Raw genomic sequence first — 9,961 nt, forward strand, 5'->3', positions numbered from 1 at the left:
CAGCCTCCGAGGGCCTGGCAGTGGCGTGGAAAGGTGCAGCAGCCGCAGGAGGCCACGTCACCAAGCGGGGGAAGCTGGAGGAACCTTCTGAGGAGACAGATTTCCAAGCGCGACGTGGGCAGGGCACCAGGAACGGCCACACCGATCCGCTCGCCGAAAACGCGCGAAGGAGCGTTGCGAGGCTAGGCTGGCCGAGACCCGAGGGCCCCACCGGAATGGCCCCTGTGCCAGCCCCACCTCACAAGGCCCCAAGGTGTAAGTGTAAGGTCGAACAGGCCGTGATGAAACTATGGCAAATGCGGGAGCGCCTCGCTTAACGCTCGCACTGCACCGATGAGCAGAGCTCGGTTTCGTGGGCAGCCGAGGATCGTGTAATACTGCGCAGCGCGGTAAGCTTCATGAGGCTCGATCCGTGAGGTGAACGGAGCCGTGATGGTGCACGCATGCAGGGACATGTGACATGTCCAAGCAGTAGGAGCCGCAAGGACATCGCGGTTCCCTCATGATGTTGAAACGAAAGAAATAGTGGGGGAACCTCCCGTGACCCGTGAGGAGCGTGACTAACGGCGCAGGTGGCGGGAAATACGGTGGTAAATCGTGGACATCCTGCACCCAACGAAATAGTTCCGTGCGCGTACTTGTCTCGCGCCATCGGGCCGTCCAAAGTACAAGTGTCTCGCGTCGTAGCTGCTGACGCACCGCCCTGAAGGGGAGCGGCAACGAGCGGTCGTGACCGTGTACAGCAGCGCGCTGCGCTAAAAAGTCGGCTACCTCGTTGCCGAACACTCCCGAATGGCCAGGGACGTGGAAAATATGTAGCGGCACAGAGCGCGATAGACGGCGCAGCAATACACGTAAATCGAGCACGTGCGGCTCGACATTGCGCTGGGACGCCAGTGCCTGGAGGAGCGAAAGGCAATCGGTGTAGAACGCCACAGGCAGCGTATAATGCGCGGATAGCGCGTACAAGACGGCCTCGCGGAAGGCAACAACCTCCGCGGTGTACACGGAAGTTGCACGGGTCAGTCTAAAGCGTCCCACGCCCAGGACACGAGTGGGATTCGCCAACACAACCGCACCAGCCGCACCAGCCGAGAGAGATGAAAACGATCCATCAGTATAGACGTGCACCGCCGCGGCGCGAGATGCAACGCGCGCCTGCGCGCTATTGAGGCGGATGAACGGCACCGCGGCAGGAACCGACGGATGAATTGCCGTGTGCTGATGCGCGTCGGCCACCCAAGAGGGACGGAACCTGCAAGCTCCGAACGCGATGTGTCGGCGTAGCGTGAAGAGGCGGAACTCCGCGTTCACGCGCTCCAGCTCAAGGTCTATAGGAGGAGCATGCATCAGCACCTGCAGTGCCGCCGTGCTGGTGGTACGGTAAGCGCGCGTCAGGGCTAAAAGAGCGACGCGCTGTACCGTTATCATGCGTGCCTGCAAGCGACAATCTACGTGGTCCTCACTCCACCACACCGGACTCCCGTACGTGAGAGCCGGAAGAATGACCTGGCGGTACATGACGAGTTTGTGGGTGGGCCGAACGTAGCAGCGCTGCATGGCGAAAAAGGTCGCGACCCGCGAAGCCAGAAGGGCGACCTTTTGACGGAGGTAATCAGCATGAGGAAAAAACGACAGCCGCCTGTCAAAGATGACGCCGAGGACTCGCAGGTGTTCCCTAAACTGGAGCGTCGGTTCGCCGGGAGCGAGGCGTACCACCGGATTCACGCGCTCCATACCCCCTACTCCATGGCTGAACAAGACGCAGAAGGTCTTGTCACAGTTAAGGGAAACCTTGACGTCGCGAGACCATCGTATGACACGGCGGAGTACCTCAGACGCCAAGTTACCGAGCGCATCTCGGGAGGGCGCCGGCACCACAATGATGGTGTCGTCAGCGTATGCCTGAACAAGGACGCCTGGCGGCATAGACAATGACAGGAGACTGTCGATGACAACATTCCATAAAAGAGGAGACAGGGGAGACCCCTGCGGGCTGCCCAGCGTTGGGTTGGCCTCGACTTGTCCCGCGTGGGATTGTAAAAAGACCGAGCGACCCTCGAGGAAAGTGCGGAGGAGATGGTACAGTCCGCTCGGGAGGGCGCGGTCACGAAAGTAGCGAAGGACAAGCGGGTGCCAGACGCTGTCAAACGCCCCATGGAAGTCCAGGGACATGAGTAGCGCAGGCATGCGGTTGATTTTGAGGCGCGTCAGGCGTTCCTTCAATGCGTGAAGGGCGAGCAGGGAGCTGCGCCCTCTCGTAAAACCGTACTGGCGCGGGTGCACGAGGCCTCGATTCTCCAAGAAATATTGGAGTCGGCCGTTCAGTAAGCGCTCCAGCGTCTTACCGAAGACGGAACTGACACATATTGGCCTATACGAGGACGTGCGTTCCGGCGGGCGACCCGGCTTTTGAATGAAGGATACGCGCGCACGACGCCAACAGCGGGGAAAGTAACCCAACGCGAGTGAGGCGTTAAAGAGCAGAAGGAAGAACCGCGGGTGGAAGCGGAAGAGCGCCTTCATGATGACCGGGGAAATCAAGTCGGGGCCAGCCGCCGACTTGTTGGGCGTGTTGCGGAGCACGTCGACAACCTCCGTGTACGTGAACGGAACGTCCTCGTACGCCGACGTGTACGGCGCCGCCGCTAACGCGCGCGTGAGTGCGTGCGAGGTCTCGTCTGTGGCAGGATCGTCGACCGCGATCTGCGTGCGCAGAAGAAACGCGGCCGACTCGAGATGGGTCGACGTGTGAGTGCCGTCCGGAGCTATCAACGACGGCAAAAAGCGAAACTGGTGAAGCCGGCCGAACGCCTCCTTAAAGGGCCGAGAGAAGAACGAAGCGCGCACGCAGGACAACGTTTGTCCGCGAACGTGCACTTCGCGCGCCTCTTTGATACGCCTACGGAACTCCGCAAGCGCCGTCGTGTATTCCCGGCGGTATACACCGCGCATCAGGGGGTCTCGGGCACGTTGAAAGCGGCGGCGCTTGGCGGCGACCGCGGAGCGCTCGATAGTGAGAGCAGGAGTAAACCACGGTTTACTCGTGGGGCGGGCCTTGACCGGCCTAAGGTGACGTTGGTACTGCCGAGTGAACCTCACGTAAAAGGCATCGAGGACTCGATCGATCGCGTCGGGTGAGGCGAGGGACGCGCCTGAAACCCTCGCGAACCACGGATCGCGCCGTAGAGCCTCAAGGAGTTGAAGGCGCGCGTACGTCGTAAGACGTCTTCCCTGTTTTGGAATAGCTCCCACGCGTACCTCGACCAGCCGGTGCTCCGAGTAGGTGGTGTCATCCGTGACCAACCACTCATAGCCGGCGGAAAGGACCGAAGGCGTCGCGAACGTGAGGTCAATCCAGCTGGCCGAGTACAGCGTTTCAAAAGTAGGGAGTGATAGGGCGTCGTTGAGAGTTACTAAATTCAAAGAAAGCGTGAACTGGGAGACCTGCAAACCGCGTTCATCCGTCTCCATCGGCCCCCAGAGCTGGTGTTTAGCGTTAAAATCTCCGGCCAAGATCACGTTGCGTGATCGAGGCATCCTGAGGACCTCCGATATGGCGTCAAATATCGGGTCAAGGGAAGAGTGAGGTGGAGCATAGGTCGAGATGAAAACGAAGTCGAACGCGGCCGCCTCACAGTAAATCGCGACGACGTTAGTCGAAGCGTATAGCGGGCACACATCAAACGGCGGATTATGTGTAATAATGACAGCACCGGGGTCCTCCGCCACTGAGTACGCAAGGTACCCGTGCGGCAGCGCGGGAAGGCGTCTGGATGACCGGTAAGGGTCACTAACCGCCGCTAGGCGTATATCGCGCGCCGTAAGCGTATCCATAAAAGTCGTGAATGCCCGCTTCGCGTGATCTAGGTTTATCTGCGCGAATCTAACACATACGGCCCCCCCGCAGTCCCCCCTGGCGGCAGAATACCCGCCACTATGCGTCGCCATAGTTAGTCCTGGCGCGCATGCGCGCTACTCGTTCGAGCAGCAGCGGGCAGTGGGGATAACCGGTGGGATGACCTTCTGCGTCCAACCCTGCGCGCCGGCATTCCGCGCATGCCACGGTGGGGTCTCCCAAACGCACTGTACACGCCGTACGAACGTGCCCTTCGGTGGCGCAACGCGTGCAAACAGCGCGCGCCGGATCGTTGCGCAACGGACAGGAACTGCGGCCGTGTCCGTATGTGGCGCAGAATGTGCACGTTGAAACTTGTAAGTCCTCGGTGACGCGGACCGAGGTCCAACCTACCGAGATGCGCTGTTGCGTCATAATGCGCCTAAACGCCTCGGGGTCAACCTCGGCAATGACAGCCGACGTGCCCGAACGTTCGCGGAAAGACGCCCTGACCTTGCAGGTCCGCGGATCCAGCTGTAGCTGCGGGTTGCGGTCTCGGACGCGGTCTATGAAATCGGCCTGGGAGATGTCGGGGTCTACTCCAGAGAAACGAACGTGAGGGTTACGCCTCTCAGGAATCCTCATAGATAACGCGGCGCACGTTATCGCATTATCGGCGATGGCCTGTCGCATGTGTGTGAGTGTGTCGCGCGTGCGAGCGAATACAGTGAGGCCATACCTGGTATGCCGAAGCGTCACGTCGCGGATGTTGTTGGCCACCGGATCGATGTTCTCCTTGAGCAGGCGGAGAGAGTCCCGTGCAGGTGTCGCAGAAGGCGCGATGGGGGTGACGAAGGCCACGTGCTCATGAAGAGACTGGCCCGATGCCAGAGCAATGTCGTCAGGCCTGGAGGACGCGGGAGCAGCGGGTACACCCGCCCGGAGAGCCGCCGCGTAAGACATGGCGGCAGGAACAGTCCCCGAGTCCAGCGGAGGGGCGCCCTGAAGTCCCGCAGGAAGGCCAGGTCGAGTCTGTGCCGATGCCACGGCCACAGGAAGATGGGCCGGATCCGTGAACGGCTGGGCAGTCGTCCGCGCCTCAGCCAGGACAGCACGTCGATGCATGTCAGCCGCCTCGCGCCGGGTCTCGAGCAGTTGTCCCTGTAAGGCCATAACTGCGCCGCGCTCGCAGGCCGCATCAGCTCGCAAGTCTGAACAGAGCTGTACTAGCTCGAACACTCGAGCCATGATAAAGTGGCGAGCGTTCACTGGGATGCGATTGCCCGTCTGAATCCACAGCGCAACGGAGCTCCGGTGGACGAGGACGACGGCATAGCCAAGTCACACGACGAAGCCTACGAGCGGGCCACGAGCCACGAGGACGTCTTTGCTGCTGATCAGGCATCTGCGGCTCTCTTCTTGAACGACTTTAGACGCACGGGTAACTGGCACTCCGCATTAGGTGCAGTTGGTCTGGGCACGAAGAATATGTGGAACAATACGTCTTGGGCCGTAGTCTCTATGGAATGCCAGGAGATAGACGGAAACGTGCACATAACGGGGAATCAGATACAGCAGACGCAAAGCGATACCAGCCTGACTCAACTACCGGCGACACCCAAGGTGCGCAGATGTCGCAGCAGATGCACTCAGACGCCCCCACCCGTCCAGGCGGAGCAGGAGTTGGAGGTGACGGTGAAAATTCGACAGAGCTCGTTCAGCAGATTTTGCGCGTACCTCGCGACCACGGAGTGGTCACAGTCTTCCGTGACAGCAAAATACTCACCACATGGGCCTACGCAATGCTGAAGACCAATTTAGTTTATGACACCGAGAAAACGTTTCCAGGAGTTCTGACTAGCCTGTCGCGCTTGCCAGTGGACCGGCCGTATCTTTACATTCCTCACGGCACCTACCTTAACCTACCAGCTCACACAAGAGCTGTTAGCTGCTCTGTCAAGGTAACCCCTCATGGTTTACGCACGCCATGGAAGACGGGCTCTTCGGTTGTCCAACCCGTCAACTCTGACATGCTAGTTTATGGCCTTAGCTCCGTCGGACTGAACCACTACTTGGATACCGGCATGTGTCGTGTGAAGAAAGGCGAGACAAAGAACCCGATGAAGCCACAGTCTTATTTACCATTTCAGGAGAAGGACCACTCGGATCTGGCTAAGAGCTACTGGGGTCTAAAGATCACACCCGGAAACGAGGATGACGATGGCGATGACGAAAAGAGCATACCTGCGTGCATGGGTGTACCACGTCACAACTTTGCTTACGACTTTATTCACATTCACAAGGCAAGTCCCCGTTTGACCAAGTTCGTAAACCAGTTTCCGTTCAAAGGTCACGTGGGCACACCTATAGTCAACTATGAGTACCAGTTTGGAAGTGACGCATGGCTAAAGATGGGTCCAACTTATAACGCGGGAAACGAGTTGCTAACTCGTACACACCTTGGCCTGCCTGCTGACGTTGTATCCTACACCACTAGCAACATGTCAAACTACGAATCGTACGAGCAAAAGCCAGATACCAACATCACCATGCGGCTTCGACCCGACGATATGCACACGCGCCACGTGAAGTATTTGGACCCTATGGAAAATACTTACTTCACCCGAGGTTTAAAAACGATGGCGCACTCAACTATTCAACCAAGTTTGAGTTTTGGGGTATTGGCAGTAAGCAAGTCTAACAAGGACGACCCAGGCAGTACTGAAACCTTTCAAGACATTGCCGCCTTTTTTCAAATTGACACAGAACTGGTGGTTCACTCTGACGTGGACACCATAGTTGCCGACAGTGTTACTTTACCCTCGAACGTGGGGCCTTACTTGCGTCACTCCAACGAAAACATCAAAGCAAGTTACAACAGCCTCACACGTCACGGACGTCCAGTCAACCTCGCTCGCACGGAGTCCGAAGTTACCGAACACAAGGCAGAGCTGCAGAAGATTGCGCAAGCTCAAATTAATGCATCAAAAGAAGTTGCTTCAAGAACCCTACGCTCGGTGCCATTTTTCCCACAATAGATCGTTCTGTTTAATAAAAGCAAAATAAAAAAGCACAACTTTTGTTTCGTTTCTTATTTACTTCACAATGCTGCGCCGTTGTCGTTGTCGTCGAAGCCTAAGAAGGGATATATTTAAATATATATATATATATATACTTTTTCTGAGTGGAACTACAACGACAACGACATACAAAAAAAAAATTAAGCCATGTCGTTGTCGTTGTCGTCGCAGCCTAAGAAGAGATATATTTAAATATATATATATATACTTTTTCTGAGTGGAACTACAACGACAACGACATACAAGGAAAATACGTGTTTAAAAAGCGCCTTTGTTGTAGAATAAAAAAAAACTCATTTATATTCCACTGAGCGCCATGCAGGAGACGGAGAATAACTAACTAGTTGTCGCGCAATCGTAACTAGTTCTAGACGGGTTTTTACACTAATTATAAAGGGCTTCCAAGGCCGCCGCGAGGGGTATATAAAGAGGTGTGCAGCACCTCAGAACTCACAGTCTTCAGCAGGCTGTCCACTCAGGAGGACCTCAAGCGGACACTCAAGACGCCTTCGGTAAGACTTTTTTTTTCGGTTAGCTATGCTATATTCTGAATTCTTGCATTTTTCTGCTTTTTAATAGAGACCATGGCAGAATCACGCAAACGTCAGCTTGACGATCAAGAAACAGAAGATGAGGTACCCCTATATTACCATTTGGAATTATTTTTTGGTGACGCCATCTATATTCCCAGGGACAAACTACAAAGTTTATTGGTTCGAGCGACGAGAACAGTACCTATGACATTAATGAAACCCTGGCGGCATTTGCGGAACCTGATCGAGGCGTGGGAGAAGTATCAGATCCAAACGTGTCCGAACCAGGAACAGGGGTTGGAGGAGATGGAAAAAGTTTACAACCCCCTCCACGCTGGGCACTGCAGCTACAGTCAGTTCCAAAACGAAGAAAGCTTGTGCATGATGTGTTTCCCGCTCGAGACGACGGAGAAGCTGAGACAATTTGTCACGACATTATCAGAGGATTCGAGCAAGGGCCCACCCAGTACGGAATCGCTGCCGTCGCACTCCACACACGAGGAACTACACTCCCACACGTCCACGTCTTACACGACTGCAGCTGGAGCAATGGCACATGCCGATGTGTTATCTTCGCTGGCTTCGTCAGACGACCAAATCGCTCGTCAATTTGGTCTACAAGCGCCAGTGCATGGGACCTCTACCATCTCGTCAAGTATTTCAATAGTGAGCCCCGAGTATTGGAATACATTAAAATGGGAGGAAATGATTGGGGTCGCGACGTTAGAAATGAAGTTTTGGGACAACTCGAAGGTTCTGGACACGAGCCCGGGCGAGTTTTGGAAATACTGTACCCGAAACTTCCGCATTCAGTTGCATGTGACGACGCCCATGGAGGTCAGACGAGCGGTGGAGACACTGACGAGGTACGCGCAAGAACGGGTGCAAAGTGCCGAAAACGTTCAAAAGGAGCGTCGGAAGAATCCATCTACGACTGGCTACGCGAAAACCCCGTATCGCCGTTGACAAACATTGTGCGCACCCCCAAGTGGCTGGCAGACCCGGTGTTTCGGTTCATTCGCCTGGACGACAAGCGCCTCCAACGAGCTATCCAGGTGTTTAATGACGAAATGTGCTCGTACACCACCTTGGACTTTATTGAAATGTACCAGCACACCCAGCCTCTCTTTGATGCCCCACACGGTGACCTCGCTACCTTTTACATGGATGTGCCCGCGTCATTTGATGCCATGATGGAACTATTAAACTTTCAGTTTAATGGCATCCACGAGGAAGTGTCGGCCTTTGTAAACAACCTATATAGCCTGGTCGAGAAGGCGGTCCCCAAGAAAAACTGTATGGAGATTGTGTCCCCTCCGAGTGCAGGAAAAAACTTTTTTTTTGACCCCGTTCTTTCCTTTTACATTAACCGCGGTACGATCCGCAACTTTAACCGCTACACTAGCTTTCCGCTTCAGGACACCGTGGGCCGTCGCATCCTGGTGTGGAACGAGCCAAACTGTGAGTCGTCTGCTTTTGATACTGTTAAAAAATTTTTGGCGGTGACGTAGATTCGGTGGCGGTCAAGTACTCGGCTGATCAGACCATTTCCAGGACGCCCGTCATTGTGCTCTCGAACAACGAGGTGTTTCCAGATGACGAGGCCTTCAACCACCGCATGTGGCGCTACAAGTGGCGAGCGTGTCCTCCACTAAAGAAATACGACAAGAAGATCCACCCGATGGCCCTGGTCCTCCTGTTTGATGCTTTTGTACTCGAAGAAACATACGTCGGCACGCGCCAGCTTGATCAATAAACAGCTTTCAACCTAACATCCTGAGTACTTGGTCAATGCTTTGCATTTTCCGACTACACCGACACCGACAAGCGCAAAAAAAGAAGCTTTCGGCTCAATCAGTCAGTCAGTCAGTCAGTCAGTCAGTCAGTTCAGTTCAGTCAGTCAGTCAGTCAGTCAGTCAGTTCAGTTCAGTTCAGTTCAGTTCAGTCAGTTCAGTTCAGTCAGTCAGTCAGTCAGTCAGTCAGTCAGTCACACAGTCAGTCAGTCAGTCAGTCAGTCAGTCAGTCAGTGACTGACTGACTGACTGACTGACTGACTGACTGACTGACTGACTGACTGACTGACTGACTGACTGACTGACTGAACTGAATGACTGACTGACTGACTGACTGACTGACTGACTGACTGACTGACTGACTGACTGACTGACTGACTGACTGATGACTGACTGACTGACTGACTGACTGACTGACTGTGGCCGATGGAGACGGATGAACGCGGTTTGCAGGTCTCCCAGTTCACGCTTTCTTTGAATTTAGTAACTCTCAACGACGCACTATCACTCCCTACTTTTGAAACGCTGTACTCGGCCAGCTGGATTGACCTCACGTTCGCGACGCCTTCGGTCCTTTCCGCCGGCTATGAGTGGTTGGTCACGGATGACACCACCTACTCGGAGCACCGGCTGGTCGAGGTACGCGTGGGAGGTATTCCAAAACAGGGAAGACGTCTTACGACGTACGCGCGCCTTCAACTCCTTGAGGCTCTACGG

General features: G+C 55.2%; 2 protein-coding genes across 2 annotated transcripts; both read left to right on the forward strand.

The window, feature by feature from the left end:
- The first annotated feature begins 5,461 nt into the window (after window positions 1-5,461).
- Window positions 5,462-6,905, forward strand: LOC125757592 (uncharacterized). The gene has a single exon (XM_049413185.1). The coding sequence runs from the start codon at window positions 5,470-5,472 to the stop codon at window positions 6,874-6,876; it is 1,407 nt and encodes a 468-aa protein (XP_049269142.1). The 5' UTR covers window positions 5,462-5,469; the 3' UTR covers window positions 6,877-6,905.
- A 490-nt stretch (window positions 6,906-7,395) lies between these two features.
- On the forward strand, window positions 7,396-9,215 carry LOC125757593 (uncharacterized). The gene is made up of 2 exons (XM_049413186.1): window positions 7,396-7,430; window positions 7,498-9,215. The coding sequence occupies exon 2, from the start codon at window positions 7,503-7,505 to the stop codon at window positions 8,415-8,417; it is 915 nt and encodes a 304-aa protein (XP_049269143.1). The 5' UTR covers window positions 7,396-7,430; window positions 7,498-7,502; the 3' UTR covers window positions 8,418-9,215.
- Window positions 9,216-9,961: the final 746 nt, after the last annotated feature.

This window comes from Rhipicephalus sanguineus, chromosome 3, assembly GCF_013339695.2.
Source record: "Rhipicephalus sanguineus isolate Rsan-2018 chromosome 3, BIME_Rsan_1.4, whole genome shotgun sequence".
Taxonomy (NCBI): domain Eukaryota; kingdom Metazoa; phylum Arthropoda; class Arachnida; order Ixodida; family Ixodidae; genus Rhipicephalus; species Rhipicephalus sanguineus.

Excerpts from the sequence above, each read along its gene's own strand:
- LOC125757593 (XM_049413186.1), top strand. The coding sequence starts at position 7,503 with ATGGCAGAATCACGCAAACGTCAGCTTGACGATCAAGAAACAGAAGAT.
- LOC125757592 (XM_049413185.1), top strand. The coding sequence starts at position 5,470 with ATGTCGCAGCAGATGCACTCAGACGCCCCCACCCGTCCAGGCGGAGCA.